Source organism: Salmo salar, chromosome ssa06 (genome assembly GCF_905237065.1).
Source record: "Salmo salar chromosome ssa06, Ssal_v3.1, whole genome shotgun sequence".
Classification (NCBI taxonomy): Eukaryota; Metazoa; Chordata; class Actinopteri; order Salmoniformes; family Salmonidae; genus Salmo; species Salmo salar.
Genome location: NC_059447.1, coordinates 81,375,513 through 81,396,666, shown reverse-complemented (window position 1 = coordinate 81,396,666; position 21,154 = coordinate 81,375,513). Strand labels below are relative to the sequence as shown.

The 21,154-nt window shown below is 42.8% G+C and overlaps 1 protein-coding gene across 1 annotated transcript in view; it reads right to left on the bottom strand.

The window, feature by feature from the left end:
• Positions 1–592: 592 nt before the first annotated feature.
• The window catches only part of LOC106608175 (uncharacterized protein C14orf132), a 33,869-nt gene continuing 13,307 nt past the window's right edge, over positions 593–21,154 (bottom strand). Inside the window, exon 2 of the mRNA XM_014205960.2 lies at positions 593–2,463. Coding sequence (XP_014061435.1) covers positions 2,242–2,463 — 222 coding nt within the window. The 3' untranslated portion in view covers positions 593–2,241. The remainder of the gene's footprint in view (positions 2,464–21,154) is intronic.

Here is a 21,154-nt window from a genome sequence, read left to right as displayed (position 1 = left end):
TGTTCTCTCCAATCCTGTTCCTGGAGAGCTACTCTCCTGTAGGTGTTCTCTCCAATCCTGTTCCTGGAGAGCTACTCTCCTGTAGGTGTTCTCTCCAACCCTGTTCCTGGAGAGCTACTCTCCTGTAGGTGTTCTCTCCAATCCTGTTCCTGGAGAACTACTCTCCTGTAGGTGTTCTCTCCAACCCTGTTCCTGGAGAGCAACTCTCCTGTAGGTGTTCTCTCCAACCCTGTTCCTGGAGAGCTACCCTCCAGTAGTTTTGCTGCAACCCCAGTTGTAACTGACCGGATTCTGCTCATCAACCAGCTAATTATTTGAATCAGGTGTGCTGTATTAGGGTTGGAATGAAAACCTAGAGGAGGATAGCTCTCCAGGAACAAGGTTGGAGAGAACACCTAGAGGAGGGTAGCTCTCCAGGAACAAGGTTGGAGAGAACACCTAGAGGAGGGTAGCTCTCCAGGAACAGTGTTGGAGAGAACACCTAGAGGAGGGTAGCTCTCCAGGAACAGGGTTGGAGAGAACACCTAGAGGAGGGTAGCTCTCCAGGAACAGGGTTGGAGAGAACACCTAGAGGAGGGTAGCTCTCCAGGAACAGGGTTGGAGAGAACACCTAGAGGAGGGTAGCTTTCCAGGAACAAGGTTGGAGAGAACACCTAGAGGAGGGTAGCTCTCCAGGAACAGGGTTGGAGAGAACACCTAGAGGAGGGTAGCTTTCCAGGAACAGGGTTGGAGAGAACACCTTCAGAAGCGTAGCTCTCCCGGAACAGGGTTGGAGAGAACACCTACAGGAGGGTAGCTCTCCAGGAACAGGGTTGGAGAGTCCTGCTCTACTATATGAAATGCTTATGGTATCTAAGGGCAACCAGCAGTAGAAAACAATTTGAGCTCTAAAGCTCATATGTGTAGAGTATCATTCAACTTATGGTATCTAAGTTGACTCTTAATGTTATAGAGTATCAGCTAATGTATGATGTGATCGATGTCCACATGTAAAGAGCCTGTGTGTGTGTGTGTGTGTGTGTGTGTGTGTGTGTGTGTGTGTGTGTGTGTGTGTGTGTGTGTGTGTGTGTGTGTCTGTTAGGTAGATGTGCTAGGGAGTTTAGAGAGAGATAAACAGGTGTGCTGCACTGGGAACGAGAGACATGGTATCTTTGAGGCACATAGCGACAGAGATGCATCGCTATGGCAACTGACTATTGTCGCATCCAGGGCTCATTAAAACTATTTGGCTTGGAAGGCAGTTTGGGTTACAATGTGTTTGAGACTATAAAGAGGAAGAAAGATAATACTCGATCAAAATATACATCAAGACCGACATTGAAATGGTTACAGCAGTCACATCAAGATGTATGTACACTAGACTTGAATCCAAGTGACTTCTAAGTGTGAGGAATGTTGTTTCCACATGTAAACATCTGTGAAAAGTGTTCAAGGTGAACATCCATTCCTATAAATTGTAGTTCCCGCTCATATGGGTTTGAGGTCTGATAGGAGTGTTTAAGAGAAATAGATTTAGGTTACCCCTACCATCTTAGATATAAATATGCTGGGAAAATATTGTCTATTCAGCACTCAAGGCTCACTTAGGCAAAAAAGAGGAGAAAAGCGGAGAACTAGATTAACTTGATCCAAAACTGATGCTGTCAGGTGGAACTATATTGTCATGCAGACAGTAAAGATCTTTGGACATTCTGTGTCTAGTATGTTTGTCATAAACTCCATATTTTGGGCAGATATATGTAGAATACAGTAACGACTGTGATGTTAAAGACATGTTAAAAACTTACCGGTGTTACTTTCCATTCAATGATCTCTAAACGCTCCAAACGGCACATTACTAAGGTTTTATTATCTGAATATTTTACGTCCAATGATTTCAGAATTTACCAATCACATCTGAGGGTATTCAGAGTACATCACTGTTCACTATTTAAAGCTTCATCAGAAATGTTAACATCTTAATGTATAGTCAACAGCACTAATGTATACAATATTCCATATTTTGACCTTTGGCTGCAGTAACATGACCAACATATTACACATATTAATTTCTGTAATTGTGAACAATGCCTTGTCTTTCAAATGCTTGGACAAGATGCCAATGCAAGAATCATTCACTGCTCTGTAACAGTGTAGACTTTGAGAGTGGCCGTTGGCTGCTGTGGTGTTCCTAGCTCATGTCCAAATGTCTTGTCCAGAAGCTTCCTCCTGCTGGCATGTCTCCATCATGGCTTCCACCACTCAGAAAGTGAAAGCGTACACCACTCCCACGACCACAATGTTCCCTATGGTGGCGGTGATTGCAATCCAAAGCCAGATGGCGTCGCGGGACATGGGCTCCCGCTCCGGCTGGTCATGGGCCGCCATAGAGGCGGCATGGACGCTGGCCGAGGAGTTGAAAAGTGAGTGGTCCGTGCTGTCGTCATCATTGGGCGAGTCCATGAAGGCCCCCGCCATGACCGACTGAAAGAGAAAATGAAGCGCATTCAACTCAGAGGGACAAATATTGGAGTTTTGCACAGTGCTTTAGACTTAGAATTACACTCATTTCATGTATAACTGGAAACACTGCTTCCCTATCAATATAGTCAAGAGGCCTAATCTTCTTATCCCTTTCGATATTCATTAACTATTCAGTTCATTTATCTCCTTTCCAACGTTATCTTGGACTTGGGAAAGTAAATAGTCTGAAAACCTTGATGCTATGGCTCTGATTCATTGCGAATTCAGAACCCTTATCTAGAAAGGTGAAGCTATTTCAAATAGGCCATTGGAGCATTCAGTATATTAAGATTATTTGTAATACATTAAAACGTTTTCATTGAAAGCTATCTACAATAAGCTACTGGAATGCCAATGTTATGCTTTCTCCAGTGATAGTATGGAACCTATAGATTCCTACACCTACACATTCAGAACATACACACAGTATCTCAATACTATCGACAGTAGGGAGGAGGATGGCATGACAGAATCCATTATTCTTAGAAAATAATGCACAGCTATACTCAGGTAGTCAAACCCCCAAAATACGATGGAGGGATAAGAAAAGTGTTCTCCTTCACACAGTGTGTAGCCTATACAACACCCATACCAGAAAATGACAAATCTGTCACTGAGGTCCCCTCTCATTAGAGGATGATGTGGTCCCGTGTGGCTCAGTTGGTAGAGTTTGGAGCTTGCAACGCCAGGGTTGTGGGTTCGATTCCCACAGGGGACCAGTATGAACATGGATGCTGTTGCTCTGGATAAGAGCGTCTGGTAAATGATGTGATGAGGCTGCTACCTGTTTCTGTGAACCCCTTCTGTGGTGATTAGTCTGTCACATGTGAAGTTAATTTTCAGTAGAGGGAAAGATGTATTTTGTGAACGTTGTCTGAAAGAAAATGCTAAATGAGAAAGAGGGCATAGAGTACCAGATCCTTTATGAGTGCCTTGTTTTCTGTGATTTCTTTAGGGATTGACTGTTTGCTCATTTATAGCAAATTCATGAGAAAGGGAGTTTGTGTATTGTACAGTAGGGGTACATTAAAGGTACAGCCAGAGTGACAGATTGAAGTCCCTAGAGACCTGGGCCCGTATCCACAAAGTGTCTCAGGGTAGCAGTGCTGATCTAGGATCAGGGTCCAGTTTCATAAAACATCTGAAGTACATCTTCCCCTTATCTTTTCTCTTAAAGTTTCTTTAACTTTAAGTCAGTTACACAAACCATTTTTAAGGTGAATTTCCCCCTTAAATTAAGTTAACAAGTTAAGGGTGCCCATGAGGTCCTTTAAGTGCTTCATTCAGTATACTGTAGATGCCAATGTGAACAGCATTTATGGAGGTGAATGTTGCTTTACTCTGACCTGGTTTCAAAAGGAAAACATCCACCAGCTAGCTAGGTACTTGGCTAAACCATGGAAGTTGCACTATCTGTTCACTCATGACTGCATGGCCAAGGCACGACTCCAACACCATCATTCATTTTGCAGACGACACAACTTGGTGTCCACCTGATCACCAACAACGATGAGACAGCCTATAGGGAGGAGGTCAGAGATCTGGCCATGTGGTGCCAGGATAACAACCTCTCCTTCAACGTGATCAAGACAAAAGAGATGATTGTGGACTACAGGAAAAGGAGGACTGAACACGGCACCATTCTCATCGACGGGGCTGTAGTGGAGCAGGTTGAGAGCTTCAAGTTCCTTGGTGTCCACATCACCATCAAACTATCATGGTACAAACACACCAAGACAGTTGTGAAGAGGGCCCAACAAAGCCAATTGCCCCTCAGGATACTGAAAAAATTTGGCAAGGGTCCTCAGATCCTCATAAACGTTCTACAGCTGCACCATCGAGAGCATCATGACTGGTTGTATTACTGCCTGGTACACCAGGTGGTGTCAGAGGAAGGCCCTAAAAATTGTCAAAGACTCCAGCCACCCTAGTCATAGACTGTTCTCTTTGCTACCGCACGGCAAGCGGTACCAGAGCACCAAGTCTAGGTCAAAAAGGCTTCTTAACAGCTTCTGCCCACAAGCTATAAAACTCCTGAACAGCTAATCAAATGGCTCCCCAGACTATTTGCATTATCATCGTCCCCCACCCCCCCTCTTTTACGCTCCTGCTACTCTGTGGTTATTACCTATGCATAGTCACTTTAACTCAACCTAAATGTACATATTAGCTCAATTACCTCGACTAACCGGTGTCCCCGCACATTGACTCTGTACCGGTACCCCCTGTATATAGCCTCCACATTGACTCTGTACCGGTTCCCCCTGTATATAGCCTCCACATTGACTCTGTACTGGTACCCCCTGTATATAGCCTCCACATTGACTCTGTACCATAACACCCTGTATATAGCCTCCACATTGACTCTGTACCAGTACCCCCTGTATATAGCCTCCACATTGACTCTGTACCGGTACCCCCTGTATATAGCCTCCACATTGACTCTGTACCGGTACCACCTGTATATAGCCTCCACATTGACTCTGTACTGGTTCCCCCTGTATATAGCCTCCACATTGACTCTGTACTGGTACCCCCTGTATATAGCCTCCACATTGACTCTGTACCGTAACACCCTGTATATAGCTTCCACATTGACTCTGTACCAGTACCCCCTGTATATAGCCTCCACATTGACTCTGTACCGGTACCCCCTGTATATAGCCTCCACATTGACTCTGTACCGGTTCCCCCTGTATATAGCCTCCACATTGACTCTGTACTGGTACCCCCTGTATATAGCCTCCACATTGACTCTGTACTGGTACCCCCTGTATATAGCCTCCACATTGACTCTGTACCGGTACCCCCTGTATATAGCCTCCACATTGACTCTGTACCGTAACACCCTGTATATAGCCTCCACATTGACTCTGTATGGTTACAGGGGGTACCGGTACAGTACCCCCTGCACCTAGTTAGCTTGACATGCTAGAAAGTTATAGAAACAAGATGAGTAACTAAAATTATCTTCTGAATCAATTTGTTTCTCCTGTCATGAATGTAAAAGTCATATTTTCAGTCAGTGAATCAGGTCGTCTCCATGATAACCAGAGACTCCACCTGTCCAAATAATCATATTAATTATAATCAGAAAGGCCAAACTTATCCTAGATCAGCTCTATTTTGAGTTGCTTTGTGGATAAGGGCCCTGATAAAAGAAAGGGCTGTAATGACTTTTCCGTAGATCTGTTTTTCAGGTTTCCACCTGACTGCTCCAGCTATTCACACCTCAATGAGAATCAATAGAGAGGAATTAAAGAGACAGCTCACCCACATGTCAAATGTATTTCATCTCATGCCCAGTGGGAAAGCTATGGAGTATTACATTTAAGGATGTAATGTCATGGTTGTAAACTGGTTTTCTGGTTGAGAAGGTGTCAAATAATCAGGCTACCCAGAAGAAGGCACTGCCTTACCGATATGTTGGTTGGCTTACCCATTAAATTCTGCATCTGCGGTGAAAGGTGGCAGAGCTAGAGAGGTGTTTGTCAGACCATGAGACATCACGAAAATCAGTCTTGTCATTAAAACGTAAAGTGCCTTCGGAAAGTATTCAGACCACTTCACTTTTTCCACATTTTGTTCCGTTACAGCCTTATTCTAAAATTGATTAAATACAATAAAGGTCCTCATCAATCTACACACAATTACCCATAATGATTTAGAAAAAACAGGTTTCTAGACATTTTTGCTCATTTATAAAAAATGTAAATATCACATTTACATAAATATTCAGACCCTTTACTCAGTACTTTGTTGAAGCACCTTTGGTAGCGATTACAGCATTGAGTCTTCTTGGGTATGATGCTACAAGCTTGGCACACCTGTATTTGAGGAATTTCTTCCAGTTCTGTCAGGTTGGATGGGGAGCGTTGCTGCACAGCTATTTTCAGGTCTCTCCAGAGATGTTAGATCGGGTTCAAGTCTGGGTCTGGCTGGGCCCCTCAAGGACATCCAGAGACTTGTCCCGAAGCCACTATTGCATTGTCTTTGCTATGTGCTTAGGCTTGTTGTCCTGTTGGAAGGTGAACCGTCACCCCAGTCTGAAGTCACTGAGTACTCTGGAGCAGAGTTTTCATCAAGGATTTCTCTGTACTTTTCTTCGTTCATCTTTGCCTTGATCCTGACTAGTCTCCCAGTCCCTGCTGCTGAAAAACATCCCCAAAAAAAATATTGTTTCTTATGGTCTGAGTGTCCTTTAGGTGCTTTTTTGGCAAACTCCAAGCAGGCTGTAATGTGCCTTTTACTGAGGAGTGGCTTCCATCTGGCCACTCTACCATAAAGGCCTGATTGGTGGAGTGCTGCAGAGATGGTTGTCCTTCTGGAAGGTTCTGCTATCTCCACAGAGGAACTCTAGAGAAGTGTCAGAGTGACCATCGGGTTCTTGGTCACCTCCCTGACAAAGGCCCTTTTCCCCTGATTGCTCAGTATGGCCGAGCGGCCAGCTCTAGGAAGAGTATTGGTGATTCCAAACTTCTTCCATTTAAGAATGATGGAGCCCACTGTGTTCTTGGGGACCTTCAATGCTGCAGAAAGGAGCAAGATAAATAAATACAGTATGGGGATGAGGTAGGTAGATAGATGGGCTGTTTACAGATGGGCTATGTACAGGTGCAGTGATCTGTGAGCTGCTCTGACAGCTGGTGCTTAAAGCTAGTGAGGGAGATATGAGTCTCCAGCTTCAGAGATTTTTGCAGTTCGTTCCAGTCATTGGCAACAGAGAACTGGAAGGAAAGATGACCAAAGGAGGAATTGGCTTTGGGGGTGACCAGTGAGATATACCTGCTGGAGCGTGTGCTACGAGTGGGTGCTGCTATGGTGACCAGTGAGCTGAGATAAGGCGGGGCTTTACCTAGCAGAGACTTGTAGATAACCTGTAGCCAGTGGGTTTGGCAACGAGTATGAAGCGAGGGTCAACCAACGAGAGCGTAAAGGTCGCAATGGTGGGTAGTGTATGGGGCTTTGGTGACAAAACGGATGGCACTGTGATAGACTGCATCCAGTTTGTTGAGTAGAGTGTTGGAGGCTATTTTATAGATGACATCACTGAAGTCGAGGATCGGTAGGATGGTCAGTTTTACGAGGGTATGTTTGGCAGCATGAGTGAAGGATGCTTTGTTGCGATACAGGAAGCCGATTCTAGATTTAATTTTGGATTGGAGATGCTTAATGTGAGTCTGGAAGGAGAGTTTACAGTCTAACCAGACACCCAGGTACTTGTAGATGTCCACGTATTCTAAGTGAGAGCCGTCCCGAGTAGTGATGCTGGACGGGCGAGCAGGTGCGGGCAGTGATCGATTGAATAGCATGCATTTAGTTTTACTTGCGTTTAAGAGCAGTTGGAGGCCACGGAAGGAGAGTTGTATGGCATTGAAGCTCGTCTGGAGGTTAGTTAACACAGTGTCCAAAGAGGGGCCAGAAGTATACAGAATGGTGTCGTCTGTGTAGAGGTGGATCAAATAATCACCAGCAGCAAGAGCAACATCATTGATATATACAGAGAAGAGAGTCGACCCGAGAATTGAACCCTGTGGCACACCCATAGAGACTGCCAGAGGTCCGGACAACAGGCCCTCCGATTTGACACACTGAACTCTATCAGAGATGTAGTTGGTAAACCAGGAGAGGCAATCATTTGAGAAACCAAGGCTGTCGAGTCTGCCAATAAGAATGTGGTGATTGACAGAGTCGAAAGCCTTGGCCAGGTCAATGAATACGGCTGCACAGTAATGTCTCTTATCGATGGCGGTTATGATGTCGATTAGGACCAGCGTGGCTGAGGTGCACCCATGACCAGCTCTGAAACCAGATTGCATAGCGGAGAAGGTACGGTGGGATTCGAAATGGTTGGTATTCTGTTTGTTAACTTGGTTTTCGAAGACCTTAGAAAGACAGGGTAGGATAGATATAGGTCTGTAGCAGTTTGGGTCTAGAGTGTCACCCCCTTTTGTAAGAGGGGGATGACCGCGGCAGCTTTCCAATCTTTGGGAATCTCAGACGATACGAAAGAGAGGTTGAACAGGCTAGTAATAGGGGTTGCAACAATTTCGGCAGATAATTTTAGAAAGAGAGGGTCCAGATTGTCTAGCCCGGCTGATTTGTATGGGTACAGATTTTGCAGCTCTTTCAGAACATCAGCTATCTGGATTTGGGTGAAGGAGAAATGGTGGGGGCTTTGGCGGGTTGCTGTGGAGGGTGCCGGGCAGTTGAGCGGGGTAGGGGTAGCCAGGTGGAAAGCATGGCCAGCAGTAGAGAAATGCTTATTGAAATTCTCAATTATAGTGGATTTATTTATAGTGGTAACAGTGTTTCCTAGTCTCAGAGCAGTGGGCAGCTGGGAGGAGGTGCTATTATTCTCCATGGACTTTACAGTGTCCCAGAACTTTTTTGAGTTAGTTCTACAGGATGCAAATTTCTGTTTGAAAAAGCTAGCCTTAGCTTTTCTAACTGCCTGTGTATATTTGTTCCTAACTTCCCTGAAAAGTTGCATATCACGGGGGCTATTCGATGCTAATGCAGAATCCACAGGATGTTTTTGTGCTGGTCAAGGGCAGATAGGTCTTGAGTAAACCAAGGACTATATCTATTCCTAGTTCTACATTTTTTGAGTGGGGCATGCTTATTTAAGATGGTGAGGAAGGCACTTTTAAAGAATAGCCAGGCATCATCTACTGATGAGATGAGGTCAATGTCATTCCAGGATACCCCGGCCAGGTCGATTAGAAAGGCCTGCTCGCAGAAGTGTTTTAGGGAGCGTTTGACAGTGATGAGGGGTGGTCGTTTGGTCGCAGACCCATTACGGATGCAGGCAATGAGGCAGTGATCGCTGAGATCTTGATTGAAAACAGCAGAGGTGTATTTGGAAGGCGAGTTAGTTAGGATGACATCTATGAGGGTGCCCGTGTTTACGGATTTGGGGTTGTACCTGGTAGGTTCATTGATAATTTGTTTGAGATTGAGGGCATCAAGCTTAGATTGTAGGATGGCCGGGGTGTTAAGCATGTCCCAGTTTAGGTCACCTAGTAGCACAAGCTCAGAACATAGGCGGGGGCAATCAATTCACATATGGTATCGAGGGCACAGCTGGGGGCAGAGGGAAGTCTATAGCAAGCGGCAACAGTGAGAGACTTGTTTCTGGAAAGGTGAATTTTTAGAAGTAGAAGCTCGAATTGTTTGGGTACAGACTTGGATAGTAATACAGAACTCTGCAGGCTATATTTGCAGTAGATTGCAACACCACCCCCTTTGGCAGTTCTATCTTGGCGGAAAATGTTATAGTTAGCGATGGAGATTTCAGGGTTTTTGGTTTTCCTAAGCCAGGATTCAGGCACGGCTAAGACATCCGGATTGGCAGAACGTGCTAAAGCAGACGGTTTACGGTTACAGAAGTCAACAAATGAGAGCACCTGGGGAGTGGGAGTGGAGCTCGGCACTGCAGGACCTGGATTAACCTCCACATCACCAGAGGAACAGAGGAGAAGTAAGATAAGGGTACGGCTAAAGGCTATACAAACTGGCCGTCTAGCACGTCCGGAACAGAGAGTAAATGGAGCAGGTTTCTGGGCACGATAGCATAGATTCAAGGCATAGTGTACAGACAAAGGTAAGGTAGGATGTAAGTACATTGGAGGTAAACCTAGGCATTGAGTAATGATGAGAGAGATATAGTCTCTAGAGATGTTTAAACCAGGTGATGTCATCGAATATGTAGGAGGTGGAACAACATGGTTGGTTAAGGCATATTGAGTAAGGCTAGAGGCTCTACAGTGAAATAAGACAGTAATCACTAACCAGGACATTAATGGACGAGGCATATTGATATTAGAGAGAGGCATGCGTTGCCAAGTGAACATATGGGTCCATTGAGTGGTTGGCTGACTGGGGACACGGCGATTCAGACAGTTAGCAGGCCGATGCTAACAAGCTAACAGTTAGTAGGCCAGGGCTGAACAAGCTAGCAGTTAGCAGACCGGGGCTGGCAAGCTAGCAGTTAGCAGACTGGGTTAGCAAGCAAGCAGTTGGCAGACCGGGGCTAGCAGTTAGCAGACCGGGGCAGGCAAGCTAGCAGTTAGCAGACCGGGGCAAGCAAGCTAGCAGTTAACAGACCGGGGCTAGCAAGTTAGCCTTTGGGGGACGTCGCAATGGGGGTAAGTCTGTTTTTGCCTCCTCGTGTGGTGACGTCGATAGACCAGTCGTGGAAATAGTAGGGTTCCAAGTAGCTCTAGGTAGCTAGTAGGCCTGTCCTTCAGCGGACGTCGCACCCGAGGGGCCTGTTGGAATCCTCAGGCAGATTATGTCAGTATTCCAGTCGTAGAGGATCGGCAGGGTTCCGTGCCCCGTACCGACAGTAGAAGGGTTCCGGATATTGTAGCCCAGGAGTGGGCTTCGGTGGTAGCACAGGAGCCCTAGCTTCAGGCTAATTGGTGTTTGCTCCGGGATGCAAACGCTAGCCAGGAGTAGTCACCTGGGATTGCGGTTAGCTAGTTGCGAAGATCCAGATGAAAATGTTCAGAGTTTGCGGTAGAAATCCGGGGATATGGGGAAAAATGTTGTTAAATAATAATAGGTCCGTTATGCTCTGGTTTGAGTCATGTTGTTCGAACTGGCGAGAGCTTTCCGAGCTAAAGGTTAGCTGATGACCGCTAGTAATGGTTTGCTGACTGATAGCTGGTAGGTAGTTAGCTGGCTAGCTTCAGTTGAGGGATTCCAGATCCGAAGTAAATAGAAATACTTTAGAAAAAAACAGATCCACGCCACATTGGGTGAGGCGGGTTGCAGGAGAGTATTTAGAAGTTGAGGTTTAGGAAAATATTTTTTTTAAGATATGTGAAGAAAAATATGTAAAAAGATATATACACTGCGTGCACAATTATTAGGCAAGTGAGTATTCTGATCTTATCATTGTTTCTATTCACATTTTCGAACTCCAAACCATATAAACTTGAATGCTTATTGGATTTAATCATTTTCAGGTGATATGTATTTCTGTAATGAGGGAGGGTGTGGTGAAAGTGTGCATAATTATTAGGCAGCCTCATTACCTCAGGTAAAATGGGCCAAAAAAGAAATTTAACTGACACTGAAAAACCAAAAATGTAAAATGCCTTTCAGACGGATGCGACACTCTTTAAATAGGTAAACTATTGAGGTGTGACCACCGGACATTCAAACGTTTTGTTGTGAATAGTCAACTGGGGCGCAAAAAACGCATGGGGAAGAAAAGGTGCAAATTAACTGCAAAAGACTTGAGAAGAATTAAACGTCAAACTTCCAGGAACCCATTATCCTCCAGTGCCACCGTATTCCAGAATGGCAACCTACCTGGAGTGTTCAGAAGTACAAGGTGTCAAGTGCTCAGAGACATGGCCAAGGTCAAGAAGACTGAAACAAGACCACCACTGAATAAGATTCACAAGTTGAAGCGTCAAGATTGGGCAAAGAAATACCTGAAGACAGATTTTTCAAAGGTTTTATGGACAGATTAAATGAAAGTGACTCTTGATTTACCAAATGGATGGGCCCGTGGCTGGATCAGTAATGGACACAGGGCACCACTTTGAGTCAGGTGCCAGCAAGGTGAAGGAGGGGTACTGGTATGGGCTGCTATCATTGAGGATGAGGTAGGTGGACCTTTTCGGGTTGAAGATGGACTGAAACTCAACTCCCAAACCTACTGACAGTTTCTGGAAGATTCTTTCGTCAAACAGTGGTACAGGAAGAAGTCCTCAGCATTCTAGAAGGCCATGATCTTTATGCAGGACAATGCTCCATCACATGCATCCAAGTACTCCACTGCTTGGCTAGCCAGCAAGGGCCTCAAAGATGCCTGAATAATGACCTGGCCCCCTTCCTCACCTGACTTAAATCCTATTGAGAACTTGTGGGCCCTTCTCAAACGTGAGATTTACAGTGATGGAAGACAATACACCTTTTTGAACAGCATTTAGGAGGCCGTGGTTGCTGCTTCAGTGAAAATTGATTGTGAACAGATCAAGAAACTGACAGACTCCATGGATGGAAGACTCATGGCAGTTACTGAAAATAAGGGTGGCTATATTGGTCACTGAATATTTTTGAAAGGCCAAAAATGTTGTATAATTGTCATTTTGTGTTACTTATCTGTTACACTTACTCTAAAAATTTAGAATATTTTTGTAATTTAGTTGCCTAATAATTCTGCACACTAATAGTTGCCTAATAATCGTGCACACTTATATATTTCCCTGAGAAAGACAAAACTCACTTTTCCTTTGTTAAACATTCAGGTTTGAGGTTCAATAACATTTTGGATTGACTGAGAGCATTGTGTTTGTTCAACAATAAAATGAATCCCGAGGAATACAATTTGCCTAATAATTGTGCACGCAGTGTACAAGGGACACGACAGGACAAAGACAAAGACATCTGACTGCTACGCCATCTTGGATTCACAATGCATTCACAAAGTGTCACGGGACTCGTCTATATGTAACCGGTACCAGTAAAAATAAATGAATGGTGTATGAAGGTTTTGTGCCTACCCAAAAATGTGTTTAAATATGTGTAAAAAAAAAAAAAAAATATATATATATATATATATATATATATATATATATATACATTTACATTTAAGTCATTTAGCAGACGCTCTTATCCAGAGCGACTTACAAATTGGTGCATTCACCTTATGATATCCAGTGGAACAACCACTTTACAATAGTGCATCTAAATCTTTTAAGGGGGGGGGGGTTAGAAGGATTACTTTATCCTATCCTAGGTATTCCTTAAAGAGGTGGGGTTTCAGGTGTCTCCGGAAGGTGGTGATTGACTCCGCTGTCCTGGCATCGTGAGGGAGCTTGTTCCACCATTGGGGTGCCAGAGCAGCGAACAGTTTTGACTGGATATATATGTGTAAAAAAAATTATTGTATCTCCTAGATATAGGACAAACACTTAAAATCTTGTTTCTTAATATTTTGTTTTTGACTGTTTTTTTGCCATTCATGAATGAGTCATTTAACGTGTTTCTCTGGGCTATAGTAGTAAAGGCCAGATTCAAACCATTCAATTGAAGAGAAGATTCAAACCACTTGAAACAGAACTGGGGAATGTGAACAAAGGATCAAAGTAAATGGTTTTGAAACATTATTTTTTTTAAAGCTAAGTACCCTGTTAACTAACGACTGCTTGATTGCTATTTAATGCTGTCAATAATTTGAATTCAATAAATACCTTACAAGGTTAACTAAGAAAAACTGCAATGACATAAAAGTGTTGTTTCCATCACTGTTCCTTATTTCATCTTTGAAGACAAACCATTCTGTCCGAATGAGAGATGGAGCCAACAATTGCTTATTCGTTAACATTGGATTACACAAGTTCAGCTCCAACTAACCATTAAAGTGCTACGTTCAGGGTAATAGAGGTGTCTGTCACAGCCATAACGCCTTTTTGAAATGGCTTTCTGGCATATATATTGGCTTCCCAGTGTAGACCGTGCTAACTCACAACTGAGACAATAATTAAGAGACATCGACAAGATGCTAGGTCTGGAGCCTTGGTACTGCCCTGGCTAGACGACCTAGATTTATGAACTCAATTCAGTTGATTTTCGGCGCTCGCTCTTCATCACTGTCACAATCACATTCTACGTAAATCTCCAAGTGTACAGTTGGTCTTTTTATTCATTGTGCTTTCTCCGCCTCACAATTTCTTGTCTTGCTCTGGTGCTCGTATATATTTTGTTAGGATACCCACTGATCCTTTACATAATAAATGTGAAAAGAAGTGTAAGATGCATCATTCACAATATCGCTTGTGTTAAATATGACCACTTATTGTAGTATACAGTACATTACGCTAGCACATCCATAGAACACCATACTTCTGTCCATTTTTTAATCAGGAGAGAAAACAATGCATTTCAACAGAGCTCCCATAGGAATGAACATCCACCTCTGGTCTCTTGGCCCTCCCACCCTTATGGGAGGTCAGCTCCTGCTCAGCGCAGTCAAAGCTCTTCTCTGTTCTTATACCCCAGTGGTGGAAACAGCTTCCCCCTGAATCTAGGACAGCGGAGTCCCTGTCCTTCTTTCCAAAACGTCTGAAATCTTACCTCTTCAAAGAGTATCTCAGTCTTGTTCCCCCTTGCACTTGTCTTTTCCTACTAGCACTGACTTTTATGATGACTTCTATATACAGGAAAAATGTACTTACTACAACTGTGATATGTGGCTGTCTCACATAGCTATCTGAAGATGACTGTAAGTCAACTGTAAGTCGCTCTGGATAAGAGCGTCTGCTAAATGACTAAAATGTAAATGTAACATCAACAGAAAACAAACCACATCCTGGTATGAGTGTCAGGATAGTTCCTGTATGTAAGTGGCTGTCAACCCTACAGCCTGGACTGGAGCATATTTGTTAGAGAGCACTTTAGGATTCTTCTTTACAATGCAGCTGTCAGAAGCAGTCACTGTTTCTTTACGTTTATACGGGCAGTTCCTCAAATAAGCCTTCAGCCTGTTGTTAGTCATGGCACTTTGCTCTCAGTTCACTAGGGATTCTTTACAATACACTACTCTGATGATACAAACTAGGTCCAGGAGAGATACTTGTGTAAAGAGATGGCTCTAGATTCAAATCTCTCTTTAAGAAATGTCTCCCACACCACCTCCAGAGGTAGACATCTACACCAAATACACAGTCTGAGTGGTACAGTGCACAAGGGTTCTCCCACACCACATGTCCTTTCAATAATTACCTTATTTACATTAATACCAGAAAACAGCATTTTTGCTCTGTTAACCAAATTGAAAATGAAAGGCTTTTAATATATCCACACATTTGTGAATCATTGCATTAATCAAGTGTGCAACATTGTGTGCAATATGGCTTAAATGAGAAGCATCTGCATAGTTTGAATTGCTATCCCTATTTTGTTTGTCTATATACTATGGTATTTACGGTATGCTAATAGCTACACTCACACATGAAGCAGGAATGTACCTTTGGCCACACCACAGCCAAGGTTAGTGTAAAGAGAAAATGAGCAAATCTGATGTTGAAGAGTGATAGATCTCACTAGACTTATTTTAGTAATGTAAATGGCCCCCAAATGATCTTCCGTCCTATTCACCGGGTGCACCTCCATTACTCGGTGCCCAAAAGTTGTGATAAATCCAGTCAATCTGGAAGGAGGCTAACAACTTTTTGTCTAAATTACACTATCGTGTCCTGGAAATAGGATGACATTGCTAAAGTAGACAAATATTTAGTAGAAAACAACTTTGCTGTCATCATCTTGTCAAATTTACTTTAGACAGATGACAATGTTGTCATTAGCTAGCAAAGGTTGTCAAAAATGTAAAACAATGCTAAAGTTAGCTAGCTAAAATCCAGTGATCTCCCCTCAATCTTAGCTAGCTAGCTAAAGTTATACTGCATATAAAGTCAACATGGTGACATTAAAATGATGACAAAAGGTTTTCCTACTAATTATTTACCTCCTTTTGAAATATTGTATTTCCAAGCCACTGTAATGCACTTTTGATGAAATCTTCATCAGCGCTCATTAACAATGCATTGAGTAGAATGCTCATTCGGGTATGAGTCCAAAATGAATGTTCAAAACAATATTGTGACGAAATGTGCAACCCATGAATAGCCAGAGGTTTCAGCAGGAAGAAAAAGGATGTAACGTGTTCAATCGCAAGTACAGAATCAATAGCCCAAAGCTGCTGTTTGCTCAGCGGAAACATAGAATGAGCGCTCACATGTCCACTTTGAACTGAAAACATAGTAGTGACACTGAGCACTTCCATCAGCTATACATTACTCACCTGTGAGTAATGTACAGCTGATGGAAGAGCACTCTCTCTTATTTTAAAAATCACTCTCTTGTACAAATGGATTATTGAGACAATGGGTGTCAACTGTGACATTCTCCTCTCTTCTCCTAAACACACTGAAAATATAATCCATTAACTACAGGCTACTGTGTACACTCATTCAAATGTTTGGTATTTGGTATTTTATTCGGATCCCCATTAGCTGTTGCAAAAGCAGCAGCTACTTTTCCTGGGGTCCACACAAAACATGAAACATGACATAATACAGAACATTAATAGACAAGAACAACCCAAGAACAAAACTACATACATCTTTTTTTCATGGCACACGTAGCCTTCATATCAATACATACACACAAACTATCTAGGTCAAATAGGGAGAGGCGTTGTGCCGTGAGGAGTTGCATTATCTGTTTTTTGAAACCTAGTTTGCTGTTTATTTGAGCAATATGAGATGGAACGGAATTCCATGCAATAATGGCTCTATATAATACTGTATGCTTTCTTGAATTTTTTCAGAATTTGGGGACTGTGAAAAGACCCCTGGTGGCATGTCTGGTGTGTGTGTGTGTGTCAGAGCTGTGTGTATCAGAGCTGTGTGTACGTTGACTATGCAAACAATTTGGGATCTTCAACACATTGTTTCTTATAAAAAAGAAGTGATTCAATCAGTCTCTCCTCAACTCTTAGCCAAGAGACATGAGTATGCATAGCATTTATATCAGCCCTCTGATTACAATGAAGAGCAAGACGTGCCGCTCTAAAGACAAGACAAAACTAGACCCTGCAGAACTTGCTTTTTGGAGTGTGGTGTCAAAAAAGCAGAGCATCTCTTTATTACGGACAGACCTCTCCCCATCTTTACAACCATTGAATCTATATGTTTTGACTATTACAGTTTACAATCTGAGGTAACGCCAAGTAATTTAGTCTCCTCAACTTGTTCAACAGCCACACCATTCATTACCAGATTCAGCTGAGGTCTAGAACTTAGGGATTGATTTGTACCAAAAACAATGCTCTTAGTTTTAGAGATGATCGGGACCAGTGTATTCCTGTTCACCCATTCCAAAACAGACTGCAACTCTTTGTTAAGGGTTTCAATGCCTTCATTAGCTGTGGATGCTGATGTGTATATGGTTGAATCATCAGCAAACATGGACACACATGATTTGTTTAAAAGTCATTGGTAAAAATAAATAAGTCTTCTTATTATCAATTTATTTCAACCAATCATCAGTCATTTGTGTCAGTGCAGTACATGTTGAGTGCCCTTCTCTATAAGCATGCTGAAAGTCTGTTGTCAATTTGTTTACAGGGAAATAGCATTGTAATTTGTCAAACACCATTTTCCCCAACCGTTTACTAAGAACTGACAGCTTGTTCCAAGCCATTATCATGCTTTCATTCATACAAACCGAGCAGGGAAAGCACACGCGTCTACAGAAAATGCCCCAAAGCGAGTTTCACCCATTTAATAAGGCTGTAACTGTATAAATATTGAGGGCACTACATGCTTTTGAAACGTCCACATACTGTAGGGCTGGAACAATTACTGTATAGTTGTGTAACCGACGATTATGGATCAAGACCGCCATGAAGATAAAATCACTGTCATAACCGTTAAATATGCAGTACCAGTCAAAAGTTTGGACACACCTACTCAATGGTTTATCTTTATTTGTACTATTTTCTACATTGTAGAAAATACTACATATTGAATCAATACTACATATTGAATCATGTAGTAACCAAAAATAGTTAAACAAATGAAAATCTATTTAATATTTGAGATTCATCAAAGTAGCTACCTTTTGCCTTGATGACAGCTTTGCACACTATTGGCATTCTCTCAACCAGCTTCATGAGGTAGTACCCTGGAATGCATTTCAATTAACATGTGTGCCTTGTTAAAAGTTCTTTTGTGGAATTTATTTTCTTAATGCGTTTGAGCAAATCAGTTGTGTTGTGACAAGGTAGGGTTGGTATACAAAATATGGTCTTTTACCAAATAGGGCTAAGTCCAAATTATGGCAAGAACAGCTCAAGTAAGCAAAGAGAAACTACAGTCCATCATTACTTTAAGACATGATGGTCAGTCAATTCGAAAAATGTCAAGAACTTTGAAAGCTTCTTCAAGTTCAGTCCAACCATCAAGCGCTATGATGAAACTGGCTCTCATGAGGACCACCACAGGAAAGGAAAACCCAGAGTTACCTCTGCTGCAGAGGATAAGTTCATTAGAGTTACCAGCCTCAGAAATTGCAGCCCAAATAAGTTCTTCACAGAGTTCAAGTAACAGACACATCTCAACATCAACTGTTCAGAGGAGACTGCGTGAATCAGACATTCATGGTCGAATTGCTTTAAGGAAACCACCACTAAAGGACACCAATAATTCTTGGCTTGGGCCAAGAAACACGAGCAATGGACATTAGACTGGTGGAAATATGTCCTTTGGTCTGATGAGTCCAAATTTGAGAATTTTAGTTTCAACCGCCATGTCTTTGTGAGACACAGAGTAGGTGAATGAATGGTGAAGTCAAGGCACACTTAACCAGCATGGCTACCACAGCATTCTGCAGTGATACGTCATCCCATCTGATTTGCGCTTAGTGGGACAATCATTTGTTTTTCAACAGGACAATGACCCAACACACCTCTAGGCTGTGTAAGGGTTATTTGACCAAGAAGGAGAGTTATAGAGTACAGCATCAGATGACCTGGTCTCCACAATCACCAAACCTCAAACCAATTGAGATGGTTTGGGATGAGTTGGCCCGCAGACTAAAGGAAAAGCAGCCAATAAGTGCTCAGCATATGTGGGAACTCTTCAAGACTGTTGGAAAAGTATTCCACGTGAAGCTGGTTGAGAGAATGCCAAGAGTGTGCAAAGCTGTCATCAAGGCAAAGAGTGGTTACTTTGAGGATTTTATTTTTTTATTTTTTATTTTATACTTTTTTGGTTACTACGTGGTTCCATGTGTTATTTCATAGTTTTGATGTCTTCACTATTATTCTACAATGTAGAAAATAAAGAAAAACCCTTGAATGAGGAGGTAGGTTCCAACTTTTGACCTGTACTGTATATATACAGTGCCTTCGGAAAGTATTCAGACCCCTTAACTTTCTCCACATTTTGTTACGTTACAGCCTTATTCTAAAATGCATTAAATAAATGAAAAATACTCAGCAATCTATGCACAATACCCCATAATGACAAAGCAAAAACAGGTTTTTAGAATTTTTTGCAACTTTATTTAACATAAAAAAACCTGAAAAACCTTATTTACATAAGTGTTCAGACCCTTTGCTATGAGACAAGAAATTGAGCTCATGTGCATCTTGTTTCCAATTTTCATTCTTGAGATGTTTCTACAACTTGATTGGAGTCCACCTGTGGTAAATTCAATTGATTGGACATGATTTGGAAAGGCACATACCTGGCTATGTAAGGTCCCACAGTTGACAGTGCATGTCAAAGCAAAAACCAAGCCATGAGGTCGAAGAAATTGTCTGTAGAGATCCGAGACATGATTGTGGCGAGGCACAGATCTGGGGAAGGGTACCAAAACATTTCTGCAGCATTGAAGGTCCCCAAGAACACAGTGGCCTCCATCATTCTTAAATGGAAGAAGTTTGGAACCACCAAGACTCTTCTTAGAGCTGGCCGCCCGGCCAAACTGAGCAATCGGGGGAGACTTTGGTCTGATGAGTCCTTGGGCAGGGAGTTGACCAAGAACCCAATGGCCACTCTGAGAGAGCTCTAGAGTTCCTCTGTGGAGATGATAGAAGCTTCCAGAAGGACAACAATCCTTGCAGCACTCCACCATTCAGGCCTTTTAAGTAGAGTGGCCAGACGGAAGCCACTCCTCAGTAAAAGGCAAATGACAGCCTGCTTGGCGTTTGCCAAATGGCACCTAAAGGACTATCAGACCATGAGAAACAAGATTCTCTGATCTGAATAAACCAAGATGGAACTCTTTAGCCTGAATGCCAAACGTCACGTCTGGAGGAAACCTTATACCATCCCTATGGTGAAGCAAGGTGGTGATGGCAGCATCATGCTGTGGGGATGTTTTTCAGTGGCAGGGACTGGGAGACTAGTCAGAATTGAGGGAAAGATGAACGGAGCAAAGTGCAGAGAGATCCTTGATGAAATCCTGCTCCAGAGCGCTCAGGACCTCAGACTGGGGTAAAAGTTCACCTTCCAACAGGACAACACCCCTAAGCACACAGCCAAGACAATGCTGGAGTGGCTTCTGGACAATTCTCTGAATGTCCTTGAGTGGCCCAGCCAGAGCCCGGACTTGAAACCGATCAAACATTACTGGAAAGACCTGAAAACAGCTGTGCAGCGACACATTTTGCTATTCAAACAATTATAATGGTGACCGTGGTCATTTGGCTGACCAATACCGTCATCCAAAATGTCATGACCGTCACAGCTCTACTCCACACAGCATCAGCCACGTCTACCTCTCTCATAGCTACTACTTCCTCCCTCACCAAACAGAAAAGGACCCAACAATCAAAAGGTGTATACATGTCTGAAACTTGAGAAACCAATATGACATGCTATCTAACAAAACATAAAGTGAAACACTTTCATGGATGCACACGTATAGCAAGTTTGGCTCATTGGCTTTGTTTACGAACTTGAATATGGAGTCCAATACCTATAAACCCCTGGTTCACATCACAATAAAACTCTGAGCTGTACTACCATTTTCCAATACAGACATTGTTACTCTATGTGCTATTACAGACCAGACATTTAAACCTGCTATATCCTGACCTATGTAGATTTGTGGAAACAAG